General features: G+C 37.0%; 1 protein-coding gene across 2 annotated transcripts in view; it reads right to left on the bottom strand.

Moving 5' to 3' along the window:
* CPXM2 (carboxypeptidase X, M14 family member 2) overlaps positions 1-18,830 on the bottom strand; it is a 294,314-nt gene extending 275,484 nt beyond the window's left edge. For both annotated transcript variants that reach the window (XM_007478849.3, XM_001376113.3), the window contains exon 1: positions 18,151-18,830. In XM_007478849.3, coding sequence (XP_007478911.1) covers positions 18,151-18,469 — 319 coding nt within the window. In that variant the 5' untranslated portion in view covers positions 18,470-18,830. The remainder of the gene's footprint in view (positions 1-18,150) is intronic.
* Between the last annotated feature and the right edge of the window lie 1,278 nt (positions 18,831-20,108).

Raw genomic sequence — 20,108 nt, 5'->3', positions numbered from 1 at the left:
ATGGGATACAGGCAAAGCAGTACTCAGGGGAAAATTTATACTTCTGAGTGCCAACACAATAGAGAGGGCAGAAACCAAAAGAACAAATTAAAAATCCCCAGATTAAAAATTAAATTGGAACTACTAAAATTAAAGGAGAAATTAATCAAATTGAAAGTAAAAGAACTATTGAACTAATAAATAAGACTAGAAGTTGGTACTCTGAAAAAAAAATAAAATAAATAAAATACTAGTCAATCAAAAAAAAAGAAAGAAGAAAATCAAATTAACAGTATCAAAGATGAAAGGGGCAAACTCACCTTTAATGAACAGGAAATTCAGCCAATTATTAAGAACTACTTTGCTTGATTATATGGCAATAATATGACAATCTAGGTGAAATGGGTGAATATTTACAAAAATATAAATTGCCTAGATTAACAAAAGAGGAAATAGAATTCTTAAACAATCCCATTTCAGAAAAAGAAATTGAACAAGCCATCAAGGAACTTCCTAAGAAAAAATCCCTAGGGCTAAATAGATTCACAAGTGAATTCTATCAAGCATTTAAAGAACAAGTAATCACAATAATATATAAATTATTTGACAAAATAAACAAAGAAGGAATTTTACCAAATTCCTTTTATCACACAAATATGGTACTGATTCCAAAGCCAAGAAGACCAAAAACCCAAGAAAGAAAACTACAGACCAATCTCCTTAACATAGATTCAAAAATATTAAATAGAATATTAACAAAAAGACTCCAGCAAGTCATCACAAGGATTATTCACTATGATCATGTGGGATTTATACCAGAATGCAATGATGGTTCAATATTAGGAAAACCATCCACATAATTGACCATATCAATAATCAAACCAAGCAAAATCACATAATTGTCTCAATAAATGCAATAAAAGCCTTTGACAGAATACAATACCCATTCCTATTGAAAAAACTACAAAGCATAGGAATAGAAGGGCCATTCCTCAAAAGAATGAACAGTATATATCTAAATCCATCAGCAAATATCATCTGCAATGGAGACAAGTTAGAAGCCTTCCCAATTAGATCCGGAATGAAGCAAGGATACCCATTATCACCTCTTTTATTCAATAGTGTACTAGAAATACTAGCAGTAGCAATTAGAGAAGAAAAAGAAATTGAAGGGATGAAAGTAGGCAATGAGGAGACAAAACTATCATTCTTTGCAGATAATATGATGATAACTTAAAGAATCCCAGAAAATCAACTAAAAGACTAATGGAAATAATTAACAACTTTAATAAAGTTGCAGGGTAAAAAATAAACCCACATAAATCATTATCATTTTTAAATATTTCCAACAAAACTCAGCATCAGAAATTAGAAAGAGAAACTCCATTTAAAATTACTCTAGACAATATAAAATATTTAGGAATCTATCAACCAAAACAAATACAGGAATTATATGAACACAACTACAAAACATTTTTCACACAAAAACTAGATCTAAACTAGATCTAAACAATTAGAAAAACATTTATTGCTCCTGGGTAGGATGAGCTAATATAACAAAATTGACAATCCTACCCAAATTAATCTACTTATTCAGCTCTGAACCTATCAAACTACCAAAAAACTTTTTTTATAGAATTAGAAAAAATTGTAACAAAGTTCATCTGGAAGAGCAACAGATCAAGAATATCAAGGGAAATACATGTGAAGGATGGGGTCCTAACAGTACCAGATCTTACAACTGTACTATAAAACATTGGTCATCAAAACAATATGGTACTGGCTAAGAAACAGAAGGGGGGAATCAATGGAATAGACTAGTGGTAAATGACCTCAGTAAACTAGTGTTTGATAAACCCAAAGGCCCCAGCTTTTGGGACAAGAACTCACTATTTAACAAAAACTCCTGGGAAAATTGGAAAATAGTATGAGAAAAATTAGGTTTAGAGCAACGTCTTATACCCTTTACCAAGATAAATTCAAAATGGGTAAATGAGTTAAATATAAAGAGTGAAATCATAAATAAATTAGGTGAATGTAGAATAGTGCACCTGTCGGGTCTATGGGAAAGGAAGGAATTTAAGACCAAGCAAGACATAGAGAACTTTACAAGATGTAAAATAAATAATTTTGATTATATTAAATTACAAAGGGTTTGTGCTAATAAAACCAATGCAACCACAGTTGGAAGGAAAGCAACAAACTGGGAGAACTTTTTTATAACAAAAATTTCTAACAAAGGTTTAATTTCCTAAATACATAAAAAACTAAGTCAAATCAACAAACAAATCAAGCCATTCCCCAATTGACAAATGGTCAAGGGACATGAATAGGCAGTTTTCAAACAATGAAATCAAAACTATCAATAAGCACATGAAAAATGTTCTAAATCCTTCCAGATTAGAGAAATGTGAATTAAAACAACTCTGAAGTAACACCTCACATCTAGCAGATTGGCCAATATGACAGCAAAGGAAAGCAATAAATGTTGAAAGGGATGTGGCAAAATTGGCACACTAATACACTGCTGGTGGAGTTCAGAATTGGTTCAATCATTCTGAATGTCAATTTGGAATTATGCACAAAGGGCTTTAAATGAATGCCTAACCTTTTACCCAGCCATACCACTGCTGGGTTTGTACCCCAAAGAGACAATAAGGAAAAAGACTTGTACAAAAATATTCATGGCTGTACTCTTTGTGGTTGCAAAAAGTTGGAAAATGAGGGAGCATCCATCAATTGGAGAATAGCTGCATGAATGTTGTTATATGTTGGTGATGGAATATTTTTGTACTGAAATCAATAAAGAACTTAAGGAATTTCATGTGAATTGGAACGACCTCTAGGAATTGATGCAGAGTGAAAGGAGCAGAACCAGGAGAACATTGTACATAGAGACTGATATATTATGGCACAATCGAAATTAATGGACTTTTCTACCAGTTGAAATGCAATGATCCATGGGAACTTAAGGGCAGGAACACTATCCACATGCAGAGAAAGAACTGTGGAACCATAAATACTTTAGAAAAACATATGATTGACCTCATAGTGCAATAGGAATATGATTAGAGGATTAAGGTTTTGATGTTAAAGGATCATTCTACTGTAAATATGAATAACATAGAAATAGGTTTTGAACAATGATACATGTATAATCCATTGGAACTGCTTATTGGCTTTGGGAGGGGAAGGAGAAAGGGTGTGAGGGGATCATGAATCATGTAACCATGGAAAAATATTCTAAAGAAAAATTTTAAAAAGAAAAAGAAAAAAAAAACACAGCATGGGTCAAAATTGAAGCAAGCCCTTTCAACCACCACAGCAGAAAATAATTCTGTTTACAACCAAGTATGTTCAAACAACAACTCTTTTTACTGCCTGGCCTGCCACCCCCTCCAACTCAATGACAACACAGTACCAAAGGCAAAATAGCTGTGGGACTGGAAATAATTCTGGGCTTAGGCACACAAACAAACATGGCAAGCCACCCACCTGCAAAAGTCCCTGAATTCAAGAGTGTGGGACTGGATGGATAAGTAGGGACTTATTCAAATGCAGAAACTTCTCTGCAGGGAAAAGGGGAGTGATCAATATTTTGTGTTCATAAGCAGGCACGGTCCCAATAGAATAAGAAGGAGTTATATCTTGAAAATCACATGTAGCACCATAGCCCTAAACTCAACAAAACAGAATGCTTTTTAGTCCCGTGCTGCATTATCTATAGTTTCATGGGATTCTTTTTTTAAAAGTTATTTAGAATTTTTCCATGCTTACATGATTCATGATTTTCCCACCCCTGTCCCCTCTCCCCTCCCAGTGCTGATGAGCAATTCCACTGGGTTATACATGTGTCATTGTTCAAAACCTATTTCCATGTTATTCATTTTTACAATAGAGTGAACTTTTAACATCAAAACCCCAATCACACCCCCATCAAACCATGTGATTGATTATATGTTTTTTTTTTCTCTGTTTCTGCTCCCATGGCTCTTTCTCTGGATATGGATAGCATTCTTTCTCATAGGGTGGGATTCTGTTTCAAAAGGGAAGTGGAAGGGAAGGGGGTGGATGAATTATACACGTATATCTTCCTCCTTTTCCCTACCACATCTTACAATAAAATTCAATCCCTCAAGGTCTGTTCAATGTTCAAAGTTAAATAGTTCAATGTCTGAAATATATACAGAAAGATTCTTAAACCCAGGTGTGGAGAGTTCTCTGGGGCTCTTTACTTCTGCTCTTGAACAGATTGACACCCTGGGCTTGTGCTTGGCAAGGAGCAACACAGCATGGAGGTGACCACGATGGGCTGAAATCTGGAATCTGATCTTACCTAAAGGGAAATTTCTCTCTCTCCTCTCTGTCTCTGTCTGTCTGTCTGTCTCTGTCTCTCTTTCCCACCTTCCCTCTTTCTATCTCTCTTAAGCAATTTGATTTGTGTTATACATCATGCAAAACATGCTTACATATTGATCATTGTTATAAAAGAATACTCATATACAACCAAAAAAACCCTAAATAAAAACACAAACAAATTAAAATAAAAAACAGTATCCTTTGATCTACAGTCCAACTGCAAAAATTCTTTCTCTAGAGGTAGATAGTATTCTTTGTGAAATGACTCTTAAAATCAGGGACACTAAGACAAGGAAGTGAGGAAGGAAAGTGTGGTATGTGCAGGAGGCAAGCAGTGCAAAGACAATGGGATAGGAGATGGCCATGAACATCATTATCATCACTGTCTGGTATTTTTTGTAATGCTTTAATATTTGCAAAGCACTTTACTTGTGATTACACTGTATCCTCACAATAAACTTGTGAGGGTGGGACTACTATCTCTCTTTTTAAAATGAAGAAACCAAAGCTGAGAAAGGCTTAATAGGGACACAGAAATAGTATCTGAGGAAGAATTCAAATTCAGGTCTTCCTGACTCCAAGTCCTGTACTCTATTTACTATGTTACCTCTTTATCAAAACACAGGCTAGTAGACAATAATAAATGCTTGTTGACCAATCGATGGATGGTGGCATCCTACCTCTCCTTTAATAGCATCTCCTCCAGAGAGGTTTTACTTATCTTCTCTCTACTCAGACAGAAGTTACTTAACTCCCATCTATGTTCAAAATACACTGTTCAATATGCATTTCTTAATACGTATCTTAACTCCTCTACTAGCATTTAAGCTCCATGAGGACAAACTATATCCTGTCTTTGTTTTAGCACCTACAAATCTGTTTGGCACAACAGTGTTTGGGACTTAATATTTGAATGACTGAATGCCTCAGTATTGTCATCAATTTTATTGTCCAAGGAGAATAAATGGTCAAAATCTTAACTTGGAGAATGACATGAACCATAAATAGTCATAGAATTTTAAAGTTATTGAGAACAATATTGGGCATCTATTCCAACCCACATCTGAACAAGAAACCCTTCTGCAAGACACCCAACAATTAGTCACATTGACTTTGCTTTCAGACCTCCAGTAAAGTGGAGCCTGCTACATTCACAGGTAGTCTGTTCCATTTCTGAATGCAGAAGTTTATCCTTATATTGAGACAAAATCTGTCTTTCTTTGGCTCTCACCCAAAATTTTTCTTGCTACAAGGAGAGAAGCAGAAGAATTCTAATCTAACTAAATCATATAATATTTGTGAACCTATTAGGACAGTGCCTGGCACATAGCTGGTGCTTAAGCAATGACTATCTCTGTATTTTGTTAGATATCTAAATCCTTTCCATATGGAAAGGCCTGTGAGTTTAATTATTTCCCTATTTCACAAATGAAATTCAAAGAAGTTACATGACTTGGACATAGTTGTTAAGCTAATAAGTTCAAAGGCAGGATTGTTGCCCAGTTCTTGTGATTCCAAGACTAATGCTTTTGCCACTATTTCAAGTTGTTTCATGCCATGATATGTCAACACAGTTCCATTTATGATACAATTAGCTCACTTTCCTGTAGCCTATTCATGCTGCAGTCAAAAATTATTATTCTTGATCCATGGCTTTCTACATAAAATAACCAAGAGAATTATGGTGTGGTATGAGTGATATCCATAACCCAAATGCATCTCTACAATACAGGTGACACAATGAGGAAGAAAAGCTTTGTATGTAACCATAATGGTATCTGCAGTCCATACAACTAGATTCAAATCTCTGTTCCTCATGGCAGACATGGAAAAATCTAGAAACCAAGACTTTAGTCTTGGCTCCTCCTCTAATCTGCTGTGTGACCTCAAGACACACAAGTACCACACAAGTGTCTATGAAGGACAGAGAGCAGAATTCAGTGCTAGGACTAAGAGAGACACAAAAGTTAGACATGACTATGTTTTCTGCCCCAAAAGACCTTATACTAAAGAGAAAATCCTCAATGTTGACAGAAATCACAACATTTCATGGTAAGTGCATGAGTTACCTATGTGAGGTCCAATTAGAAAGACTGCTCCTGATGGGAAGGTGGAGAGTTGATGATGGGAGGAAAGGAAACATGGAGATAGTATCTGATTCAGTTAGGTTGAGAACTAAAGGATAGCTACAACTCCATGGAGTCAGCTAGATGGTTCAGTAGAGAACTGGACCTGAAGTCAGGCAGACCTGAATTTTAGTCTGGTCTTAGTCACTTACTAGCTGTCTAACTCTGGACTAGTCCATTAATCTCTTGTTGTCTTAATCCACTGGAAAAGGAAATGGCAAAGCATCTTAGTATCTTTTCCAAGAAAACCCCATAGAGAGTCCTGGCATTGCGATATGATACATGGAGTCATGAAGAGTTGGACACAACTGAACAAATAAAAAACAAGGACTCCATTAGGCAAAGAAAAATGTAGTAGCTGGACCAAATGAGCTCTAAATTTCCTTCTTGGTCTGACATTCCCTAAAAGGAAATAAACATGATGATGAAATATTTCAATATGATAGAATTTCAATATGATAGAATATTAGGCCTTGTTGAAGTACCTACAAATGTTTAGATGGAAGAAAAGAAGACTTTGTGGTTTGGGGAAGGCAGCAAAGAGATACAATAGCAGTTTTGGAATATTTTAGATGATATTTTAAGGAAGAGTGACAAAACTTGTTCTGTTCAGCTTCCAATGATAGAACTAGGAATAATAATAATAGGAAATAGCAGGGAAGGAGATTTATATGTAATATATTCAAAAATGGAACAGCCTGTCTCAGAAAGCAACAGATCCTCCCTCACTAGAAATTGTCAAATGAATCCTACATGGTTACTTCTGTAGTATGTTATAGAAGCAATCTGTAATTTGGTCTGGGTTAGTCTCAATGGATTTTGAGATTCCTTTCGAATCATAAAGTCTGTGCTTCTATATTAAATATGGGTTAGAGTGGAGCATGGAAAAAGTGATAAATTATTTGCTTTGGGAATCCTGATCTCAAGTGTGCTCCAGTGGCTGAAGCTTCTGAGACCAAATAGAAAATGCCCATGGTTACAACAATGGTATTAACTCCACTACTGTGAAAGACAAACTACTAATGTTGAGCTACAGTCCCTGGGCATGCACCTGGATAATTTGGCCAAAAAATGGCAAATAGTTCTTTGGATTCTCAGAAGACATTGTCAATGAGCCTTGCACATTCCTCTTCAGTAAAGAAAATCTCAACTGGCTGGACACAATAATAGCAACATCAGCTAAGGAAACTTTTCCTCCCACTTTGAACCATTGCCAAAGCAATTTAGGATGTGTGAGGCAGTATCCCAGACTACACTGGAAGTCATCCTGGTTTAAGAAAATGTAAAGATAATCCTGGTTTTAGAGGTATTAATTTCTTTGAAGCTATTAAAAGCCAAGTACAATTAGACACCAACTAAAGGAAAATGATTTTCTACCACTTTATATGCAGTGGTTCCTGGGATCCTGATATATGTGTAGCCTGTGACACCCCAAATCCATTTGTCTGTCATCTAATTCCACTTTCAACAAACAGGTTGTCATAATACTCTCCCAAGATATTATCACAAGAAAGGGAGTCTGACAATATTTTGGATGCGCTGAAACTAGAATATATGATCCTTTGATATCTGGCATGAGATGGGATAATACTTTCATACAAAACTTTGTTGATTCTTTTGTTTGCTTTTAGTATTGTAATCTTGTTTTTATGGATAAGGGGAAATAATTTTTGATATACACTATTATGCTTAATAATGGTTCAGAGTCAAAGGAAAGACATCTGAGCAAAATGGTTCCATAGAAACTTTTTGAATCACAGATTGCTAGAGCAAGAAGGTCCCTTAAGAGATTATCTAGTTCAAACCTCTCATTTTACAGATGAAGAAACTAATATGAAGTAACAATAGAAGTAACTTGCCCAGAGTCACAGAGTGAATCAATGGAGGAGCTAGAATTAGAATTTAGGTCCATTTTTATGCTCTTTCCAACTATAACATTCTGTATCTGAATCTGCTATTGAGATCTGAATCGCAGAGAGGGGACCAGACTCACTGGGGTGTAGAATCCTGTCTTACCCTATAGAGAATTAGGAGGGGAATAAGAAAGCTGGTGGTAGAGAAGGGAATAATATAAGGGAGGAGAAATTTGGGGAGAGGGTGATTAAAAAAAAGATTCAAACTACCATAGCTAGGACCTTCAGAAAAATCTAACTGGAGGTAGAATTCAAAACAGAGGTGAACCCTTAATGTGAACCTTCACAATTAAGACTGAAGTGGAATAGGAACTCTTGGAAGGATCTGGGGAAAGTTTGATGAAGGAGTCAGGATTTAAAAGGAGAAAAGGCAAATGTTCACAGAGTAGCAAACTGTTAAGCTCACAATAAAGAATTTTAAACCATTAAATTGATTTTCAACTAATCATGGAAGTATCATGGGGCCTTTATTATGAGCTGTGGTCTAGTAAAATTTTAGTGGTGCTTTGAGGTCCAAAAGTTCCATAAAAAGGCAACTGTGTGGTCTTTTACTACTCTTTCCAAACAAGCTGAGAATTAACTTCTCACTCAACATTAAAGTATCTAATAAATATAATGAAATAATGTCACATTGGTCTGGAAGATTAGCAAATGGAATGTTCTGGTTAATTGAGTACTATTATCTGAATACACAGATATGACTTTTCAACAGCTTGGAATGAAACATTTAATATTGAGAAGATATTCTCAATACTGAATCATTTTGATTTCTAATACTGCTCTGTAATGCATTTTCACTCCTTTTCCCTTATTCCTTTGCCCTGAAAATCATATGAATGCCCTCACATTCCTTGCCATAGAACATCCTCTAAAGCTGAGACAATTAGAATTGAGAATCTAAGCTACCTCTTTTCTGATCGGGTAGAGACTGTAAAATAGTAGCTAACTTCTTCATTAGGGATTTCCAATTAAATATGTCTTCTTTCGGTTGTATAGGGGAAGACTGAATGATGATCTTTCAGAATTATATTTAAATGATTCAAGAAAATGAATGGTCTTTAATCACCAAAAAAAAATCAAGGACTAATTAATGTATTGATTATTACTAGCACAATCCATAGACTGATTTTTCTTAGCCAAAACAAAGTTTCTGAACTTTTACTTGTCAAAATATTAAAATTATGGAACAGGACTTAGGGTCATCATTTACTCAACCACAATTTATTAAACTTCATATATAAATATATCTATACACACATATATATATTTCCCTGTACTAATTTGTTGATTATAGAATATTAGTAAGCTCATAGATTTAAAGGTAAAGAGAACTTTAGAAATCATCTAACCTAGCTCTTCCATTGAAAGAGATAGGGAACTGATGCCTGGAAAGTTTAAGTGATCTGCCCAAGAAGTAGCTGAACTAGGTATAAAAAAAAAAGTTACTCCAATTCCAAGACTAGAGTTCTTTCCAGTATACTTGTTTGGAAAGCACTTTCCTAAAAACATTAAAATGTCCTTGCCAGTAGAAATCCAGAAAACATGTGATTTATGACTTGTTTACATGGCTACATGATTTAGGGTTTTGGTTTAAAGGGCTTCTCTTTTACAAAAGTGAATAATATGGAAATGGGTTAGAGTGACTATACATATGTATAACCCAGTGGAATTACATGTCAACTTCAGGAGGGGAAAGGGATAAAGGGAGGGAGAAAACATGAATCATGTAACCATGGAAAAATTTTTTTAATTAAAAGAAAAGATAAAGAAAAAAAAGATAAAGAAAAAAATTGCCTAGGGGCAGCTAGGTAGCACAGTAGACAAAGTGCTAGAGCTGGAGTCTGGGGGACCTAGGTTCAAGCCTGGCCCCAAATGCTTTCTGGCTATGTGACCCTGGGCAAGTCTCACACCCAATTGCCTAGCCCCTGACATTCTCTGGTCTTAGGATTGAAACTAAAACAGACGTTAATGGTTATTAAAAATATGTCCTTTTCTACCTAGAAAGTAGATAGAGCAAGTATAGGTAAGGAAACAGAGACTCAGAGAGAAAGTTGCCTGAAGTTACACTGCTAAGAGGCAGGTTATGGGCTTTATACAAAGTCTAATGACTAGAGTCTAGGGCTATCATTTTACAATAGCATAAACTAAGATTCAATGACTACATAAACTACAAAGGATTTTATTTTTTAATTCAATTTTATTTTTCCAATTACATGTAATAATAATTTTCAATATAGGTTTTCTAAATTTTTAAGATCCAAATAAGCTTCCTATCTCTTTTTCCTCCTTCCCACAACTCAGAGAAGGTAAGCAATTTAATCTGGGTCAGACAGGTATTATCATGCACAATAGACTTCTATATGGGTCACTGTTATGAGAGCACACTCATATATAATCCAAACCCAAATAAAACCATAAATACATTGATGCAAAAGACAGTAGGTTTTGATCCATATACATCTGACTCAGACAGTTCTTCCTCTGAAAGAGGATAGCATTCCCCAGCACAAGTTCTTCAGAACTGTTCCAGATTATTCTGTTGCTGAGAGTAGCTAAGTTGTCACAGTTGATCACCATATAATATCGCTGTTACTGTATACACTGTTCTCCTGCTTCTACTTATTTCACTCTGCATCAGTTTACGTGGTTCTTTCCAGCTTTATCTGAAGTCATCTTGCTTATCATTTCTTATAGCTCAATAATCCATCACTATCATATACCTCAGTTTGCTAAGCCATTCCCCAACTGATGGGTATCTCCTCAGTTTCTAGTTCTTTGCCACCACAAAAAGAGCTGCTATAAATATTTTTGTACAAGTATGTTCTTTTCCCTTTTTAAATATCTTTTTGAGATACAGACCAGGAGTAGCATTACAGGATCTAAGGTTATGCTTAATTTTATGAACCTTTGTGCAAAGTTGCAAAAGTCCTCCAGAAGGTTGAATCAGTTCACAACTCTATGAACAATGCATTAATATCCCAATTTTGCCACATTCCTTCTAACATTTATCACTTTTCTTTACTGTCATATTGGCTAATCTGACAGGTGAAAGGGTACCTTAGCATTGTTTTAATTTGCATTTCTTTAAACAAGAATTTTAGAACATTTTTTCATATGATTATTGAAACTTTGATTTCTACATCTGAAAATTGCTTGTTCATTTCTTTTGACTGTTTGCCTGTTGGGGAATAGATGATATAAAAGATTTTAGAGGTCACCTAATATGCTCTCCTTCCCCACAAAGATAGTTTCTCAATGATTTTACATATATATATGTATTCATGAAAGATGATTGTCTAATTTCTCTTTCCAGTGACAAACTATTCACTCCAATTTAACCTCTTTGTAGCTTATTCATACATAGTTGTTAGCAGTGTCTCCTCCCTCATTAGATTATGAGCTTTTTAAGGGCAGGAAATGTCTTTTATCTTCCTTTGTATTTCCAGTGCTCGGCATATAGCAGACAATTAATAAATGTTTATTGACTCACCATTGAATTGAGCAATGATATTTCTTGTAGCTTCTAGTAATTGGTTTTATAACTCAAGTCTAATTCTTCTGCACATGATACCCTCTTCCTCAAAAATATGAACAATTATATCTCACATATTCTTTTCTGCAAACTAAACATTCTTGATATTTTCTACTGTTCTTCATTTGGTAGTTTTGTATCTCTTCATCATCCTGTGTACTACAATGTTTCTGCTTTCATTCTCTGATATGGTTCCTTGGACAAAATGTGATATTCCAGATTTCATCTGAACAATTTAGAAACCATATAAAGAGGAGACATGAAAGCCGACTTCAAATATTCAAAGGGCTGTCATGTGAAAAGGATGAGGCTTAAATCCCCAAAGGGCACAACTAGACAGAAAGAAGGTATATAGAGGCAAATTTCAGTTCAGGAAAAAAATAGCCCTTAGAGCAGTCTGGAAATGTCTTACTTGTAACAAATACTTGCTGATTAGAATGGAAATTACTAAACAGGTAGGCTTTTCAATCTTCACAACACTACCTATTACTGATTAGGGTCTTACTTGATAGATAAGAGCTCCCTCTCAGTAGAGGAATTCAAGAAAAGTTTGAATGATCATTCTTAGAGGGCACTGTAGACCAGACTCATACATTGAGCAGAGAACTTGACAAGATGACAAACCCTTCCAACTCCAGGATTTTATTATTATATTACTTGGACTGGCATTTAAATAATGAAGAATAATAGTAGATTAATTTAGGGTTTTCTATGTATAGTCCTTCCCTCCTTCAACAATCATTTCATAGATCACTTCCTCCAAAAAGTCTTCTTTGATCTTCCAACTGAAAACTACCCTCCCTACTTAAAATTTTGGTAGCTTTTTGCCTATATCTCTCTTTTATTTTTATTTCATTTCCCCTTGAATGCTAGTTATTTGTGTATATTATTTTGCTATAATAGACAATAAACTCCTTGAGATAAGCATTCTATTTATCAGTACAGTACTCTGAGGACAGTGATGATTTAGCAAGTATTTATGAAATAAATTGTCTCTCCCAAGGGAACTCTGTGTGGATATTCTACTATTCTCTTCAAATCCTCACTCCTTTAGCACAGAGCTAAACAAATAAATACTTGTCAGATTAAACATGGTGTAGTACAAAGAATGCTGTTTGAAATCAGAAGACCTTAGTTTGAATCTGGCTTTGCAAAACATGAAATTTCTCTGGACCCTGAATTCTTAAGTTTCTTTACAATGCAAGTAATGGACTAGATCTCAGATCTACCCAGGTGACCTCTCCAATTAAAGATACCTTTTACTTCTAACTATATCATCCACTAAACAGGAAAGCTTTGGATTTTCTCCAATTCTCCCAGTGAAACAAGTAATTAAATCAGTGTTACCTTCCCTGATCTCTCTATATATACCAAACATATTCCCTGGATACATAAACCTGAGACCCTGCTTTTTTTTTTTCAAATCTCTCTTATCTACAAAACAACCTATGAAGCCTCAGTTGCTTTTCTACAAGCCACATACAATGTTTGGAAAAGATTGTGACTCCATCTTAAGGTTTGAGGTTTTGTTGTCATTTTTTCGTGTGGGGCTTTTGCCTGATATTCTTTCATGATCAAATTTTAAACTGAGTAAAGCCTCTTTCATGCCTAGGATAGGGACAGAAACAGTAGAGAGACCAGTTTTGTCTCAGCTTTGCCACTAATACACGTTGTTACCAAAGGGTCACTTCCTTTCTTTAGATCTCAGTTCTCAGATTTGCAAAATGAGGGGGTTGAATTAGACCTTTTTCTGCTAGAAAATTCTACAGTTCTGATAATACATCAAAAACCAAGAGTGTATGTGGTATAATTGAATGTAATGGACTCCTCTACTAGTAGCAATTCAATGATCCAGGACAATTCTGAGGGGCTTATGAGAAAGAACACTATCCACATTGAGAGAAAGCATTGTGGGAGTAGAAACACAGAAGATAAACAACTGCTCAATCTCATGGTTCAATGGGGATATAATTGGGGGTGTAGACTCTAAACAATCACCCTAGTGCAAATAACAATAATATGGAAATAGGTATTGATCAATGACACATGTAAAACCCAGTGGAATTGTGTGTTGGCTATGGTGGGGGGGTAGAAAAGGGGAAAGAAAGAACATGAATCCTGTAACCATGGAAAAATATTCTAAATTAATTAATTAAATAAAAATTTTCAATAAAAAAATGAGTGTTAAAAAATTTCTCATATGATATAGTCTTGTCAGACTATTCCCCTATAGGGAATGGTTTGGTGAGTAGAAAGAAATTCCAAGATGGAAGAACACAGACAGTAATAGCTAGTGATGAGTCTTCTCTTCCTGTATACTCCCTGAACACCAAAGGAGCTCTACCAATTGAACACTGTGTTCATCCTTATCTAGCCAGCTCATGAGTAACATATTCAAAAATATCTGGATCTGCTTATTCTAGATCAGAACATTTGTAAGGGACACCAGCTTCCTTTCTTATTCTGTATATAAAATGATATTGGGTCAAAACACAAGGGCCCCTTAGAATTAACCTAACTTTTGGAGAAGGCTGATTTTGTGCTGCTTCATTTTGAAAGACAAGAATAAGATTGATACGTGCCTTAAGGATCATATGAAGGAAATGGGGGTATTTGGCCTGGAGAAGATTTAATAGTCCTTCTTGGGTACTCCTTTAACTTGATCTTATAAGATGGATTCCCAAAGAGCTGCTACCTCAAGTTCTAAGGGACTTAGTAAGTCCAAGATCCTAATGTTATATATTCTTCAAAAGTCCCTAACAGTGTGCTTCCTAAAGCTAGGTAGGGCTGTGGACAGAGCTACAGTTCTATACCTGGAGTCAACCAAAAGTCGAAATGAAATCCCATCTAATACTTACTAGTTGTGTGATTCTGGACAAATCACTTAACCTCTGTCTGCCTCAGTTTCCTCATCTGTGAAATAGAGATATTGAGAACACCTATTTCCTCAGGTTGTTGTAAGGATAAAAATGAGATAGTATTTGTAATTTTACAAATGCATCTTACAAACCTTAAAATACTATTCAGCCTTAATGAGAGTGGGTTACTCAGGGGGAAGTCTCACTGACATTACTCCCTTTCACATCATTCAAGGAACCTGTTTACACTTCAATCATGGGGTCACTTGGTAGGGTTGAATTTTTAGTTTATTTAACTCTTTTTTCTGTAATTAAGTCCTAATCATTCAAAGACCAACTCCTTTATAAGCTTTTCCCCATTAAACATTTGCTATAAAAAATTTTGTCATATCATATGATACAGTCTTGTAAGACTGGATCCCATTGCATAGAGGAAAAGGTTTGAGGGCAAGGAAAAGAGTCTCAAGGTGGTACAAATCAACATCAAATCGACAAGGGTACATTTTGACAAAGTCTGTTTATAAACAATCTAGAAATTAACATTCTCTGGTGGAAATGCAGAACTGCCATTGCTAGGAGGTCTGGGATTATACTCGCTTCCAAATGGTCAAAGAACCTTATCAAACAGAGATTATTTTACAAAATCTTCATAGGTTATCACCTGTTGATACTTGAAAAAGCTTTTTCACAACCCCCCCCAATATCCTGAAATCCTGAAAAGATGGGTAGAAAATTTACAAGGCTAGAGAAAAGGAGGCATTAGAAAACTACATAGAGCTAGAAGAGCATGAATTCAGGTGGTTAGCTCTTACAAAAGGGAAAGGGCTGAACTCTATGAATAAGGACGTTTGTGTTTTTCTTCACAAAATATTGGGGCAGGTTATATGTTGCTATACAAACTACAGATCTCGGGCAACAATCCTAAATCTTTTTTTCTCCCCTCTCTGGGTTCCCAAATTGTAGCCTGAAACATTTTTGTTTTCAGCAATGGAAAGTCTGTTCACCTTCCCTTAAAAAATAAAGTTACTTTGTTTTTATAGATAGCATTAAAAACAGACCTTTGCAGAGATGAATGTATTTTCTAGAAATACAGTTGGAAGAAGGCAATTGAAGGAGATGGGAAATATTCCTATCAAACTAAGAAAAATAGACATAACACTAAGGTTTTGTGAGTATACTATCTTTGATTGGAAGCTCAGAACTTAAAAGAATAGAATTACATATACTTTGATAGAACTTTGCAGAGCAGAAAATGAATATTAATTTATACACTGAAACAAGTACAGGCAATGAGTCAGTTTGAGGAACAAGTGAACAAAAGGAAGTGTTTCAATAATCCTGCTCACCTTTTGAGTCCCTCTCTATTGCCTACCACAGCTACCACGAGAAACCCAGATGAAAAGATGTAATAGCTATGGCCAATGAAGGGCTGCCATATAAAAGAGAACTCTAGAGATCATGAAATCTGATCAGTACCTGAGCAGGATATCTTTCTATAAAATCTACAACAAATGTTCAATCAGGATCTCTTATTGTTAGGAAGATATCTAATATTAGGAAGAATTCCACCTCTCTTCATTTCCCCCCACCATTGCTCCTAGCTTTGCCTTCTGGGGACAGGTGGAACAATTCTAAGCACTCTTTCATGACAATCCTTCAAATACTTAAAGACAACTTTTATGTACCTATCATGCCTTCAGTTCTTCAGATTAAATATGCTTTGTGCTTCAGCCAATCCTAGAATATGATTTCAAAGACCTTTGAGACTCTGGTTGTCATGTTCTGGACTCATTCCAGTTCATCAGTATCCTTCCTAAAATGTCCCCCCTTAACTCAGAACATCATATTTCAGATGTAATCTTATCAAGGCACTGTACATTTGAACTCTCACCTCCCTTGTTCTATAGACACTATACGTCTATTTTTCAATCATTTCCAACATACTCAACTCTTCTTGACTCATTGGGATTTTTTTGGCAAAAATACTTGAAGTGATTTGTCCCCAACTTCTCCAGTTCACTTTACAGATGAAGAAACTGAGGCAAACAGCATTCATTAAATGCCTTCCAGGGTCACACAACTAAGTGTCTAAGATCACATTTGAACTCAGGAAAATGAATTTTGCTGGCTTCAGGAAGAGTGCCCTATCCAGTGAATAACCTAGCTGCTCTATGCTTCTTATTAGTGCTGCCTAAATATCTAGTTTACAACATTAATTTTCTTTGCTCTCTTGTTGACAACTATTCCCATACCCACTATCCCCTAAGGAAATAGAATCTGTAGCACATTAAAATGCCCTTTGGTTACATTAAGTGATTTGATCTTCACAAAAGTCCTAGGAGGTAGGAAACATATTCATAATTCACAAATGAAAAAGCTGAAGGTCATAGTGGTTAAGTGAATTGCCCAAGATTATAAAATCTTAGTAAGTGGTAGAGCTCACACTCTCTAAATACAAGTCAAGGCTGGGCTATTTCTACAGCCAGAACATTGTCTCACTCATCTTAGAAACATACTGATAGAAAGTGGCCTATTAATAATAGTATTTATATAGCACTTAAAAGTTTGCAAAGCACTTTACAAATATTTTCCTATTTGAACTCTGGGAGGTAGATAATATTATAATCTGCACACACACATACACATACACAGCATTTTACAGAAGAAAGAACTGAGGCAGAGAGGTTAGGCTGAGAGTTATTAAGTGTATGAGGCAGGAGTAGAACTCAGCACTTCTTGACTCCAGGCCTAGGATTCTATCCATTGTTTCACTTAGTTACCTTATTGAACCTAGGATGAAAATCTTTATTGTCCTGAGCCCTAATATCCCTAACACTTCATCATGGGTTATTCCTTCTATTACTTAAGAAATTTTCATATGACTCACTAGAATTAAAATCCCAAGGGGGAAGGGAGAAGGGAAAAGGCTTCAAAAGCGAGTAGCTCAATAAAACTTCAAGGTTCTTTTTCCTGGGAAGTCTTTCTAGTGGAATCAAAGAGCAACTCCCTTCCAAACAAATAAGAAATTCACTCAAGACAAAACTATAATTTGGCAAGCAATAGCACAGTCTCTCCCTGGGCGTTTTGAAACTCTGGTATCTAGGAACGCAGTTCTATTGAACTTTGCAATTTAAAAGTCCCAAAATAAGAGGGAAAGAAAACATTTGTTGAAATTAAGGGGTCAGGTTTAATTACTGGATTTCTTTTGAATTTCCAGTGAGATCTGATAGTGGTGGGAGAAAATACCAAGAAACTTCCTGGAAGTTTAATGGTTGGAAGCAAGATTCCATCAGCATCCTTCCCGTATCCCCTTGTCATGAGTTGTTTAGGCTCAGAAGAAAATAGAGTTTGCAGGAGCTGGAGGAGGGAAAAAAGAAAGTTACCTGGAGGTGTTTCCAGCATCAGTTTTTCTTTCTTTGTTTTCTTCGGTTTTAGCTCTTTTTTGGCTGGCTTGAATTTAGGGGGCTGCCTCTTCTCTTCTGGGCGCCCCCGTTCCTCCATTTCCTCTCTGGGCTCTTCTGTGGCAGTCTCCTCCTCGGGTTCCGGGAAGGCATAGTAATGACCCCGATTCAGGATCTCTTGAATGTAATAATCCTGATCTTCGAGGGTTCGCCCCTGGGCCCCTTCCCCGATGAAAGTCAGGCTCAGTATCCAGAGGACGACCACGAGAGGGGATGCCCAAGCGCCCCTTGCCCTCACCATCCTCAAACTTCCCTTCTCTCTCCCTACACTCCCTTAAAAAGACAAAGCACAGCAAACCAAAACTTGCCTGATGCCCCCAGGAGTCCACCCTGATCCCAAACTCTGCGGGCAGGGGACGAGGGGCACCAGACTGCCTTGGGAGCCAGGGAAGCCCAAGCTCGCGGCGCGAGGGACGCACTGCGAGCTGGGTCCCGCCGGGGACCAAGGCTCCTTCCCACCCTACCGCTGTGGGACAAGTTTGAGCCAAAGAAGAAGCTGGGAAAGTTTTGAGCCGGACAGCGGGCGGGGACTTGCTGGGACTAAGACGGAGCCCACGGGGCATGTGATTCTGGCCTGGACCAGGGAGGCAGAGGCGCACAAGGCGTGGGGAGAAGGGGCGGGGAGGGAGGAGAAGGGCCAGGGACTGGTGGAGGGCGGGGATGGGCGGGGGAGCTGGCAGGGGAAAGGGGGGGGAGGGGCAGGGAATGGGGCGGGGCCGTAAAAGGTGGGCCTCCTGGGCAGGTGTGCAGGATAGGCATAGCCGCTCCCTTTGGGACCCTGGCCCGCTTCACCACACCAAGATTTCCGAGGGAGACGAGCTGAGGCGTAAAGAGAAATGAGGCAGAAGAGCACCTAAATGAGAGAAACTGGACCCTCAGGCCCCCAAATCGCCCCTTGCCAAACACCTGGAAGGCGGGAGTTTCTGCTTGGCACTGGAAAGATGGGAGGAGTGAGTTAGGTCATTGGCAGGGTGCAGAGGAGGGGAAGATAGAGGTCTAAGATTAGGGTTGTTCTGCCTCCCTTGTTTCAACACTCAGGCCCATTCCCCTTTGAAATCTGGGACTGGCCCAGCTCCACCAGGTGATATATATATATATATATATATATATATATATATATATATATATATATAGTCATCTTACCAGCCATTCCTGGAAGTGAGTGGAGAAGGACCCACCTCTTCCCACTCAACTGAAGAAACATAGTCATACCCTGCCCTTTGAGAACACCTTAATAAGGCAGGTGACAGGGGGCCTAATTGGCTTAAATGAGACGCAGGGCTTTTGCTATGCATTGCAAATGTTTAACAACCTGCCATAAGCACAAGACACTCTAAAATTTAATCTGTATTATTAATTTGTCCCCATCACTTTCTTGAGTTTAGATAATTAACTAAAGAAGCCCTAATTTGTGGGGCTTGCAGATTTTTGAGACGGAATTATTCACATTGAAAGTTTAACCATCCTGTTAGAATTGGCTCCAACAACATCGTATTCTGTGGTTGCTACTGACTCCACCTAAGGTATAGCTGAACCTGAGTAATAAAGGAAAAAATGTTATAATACAATTTGTCCACATTAGTAGTGCTCTTGGATAATGTTCCATTTGGGAATGCCTAGGCCTTAGCTTGAAGTGCTTTCCCTTTCCTTCTAGTTACTTATATTTTTATGTGTGCTATAACTATTTCCAGGATCCCATTAGTATGGAATTGTTGCACAGGGGCCCATGTATTGGTATCATTAACAGTTATACCTCCAGCCCTTTCTTCTGTCTGATGTTCTAGTCCTGCATTTCTTACTGGGGGACAAGGAACAGCATGGAAAGAGTATTTAGTCAGTAAACCTTGCCCAAAAAACAGCCCTAATCCTAGTTGTGTGAC

Source organism: Monodelphis domestica, chromosome 1, assembly GCF_027887165.1.
Source record: "Monodelphis domestica isolate mMonDom1 chromosome 1, mMonDom1.pri, whole genome shotgun sequence".
Classification (NCBI taxonomy): domain Eukaryota; kingdom Metazoa; phylum Chordata; class Mammalia; order Didelphimorphia; family Didelphidae; genus Monodelphis; species Monodelphis domestica.
This window is presented reverse-complemented; position numbering and strand designations above follow the sequence as displayed.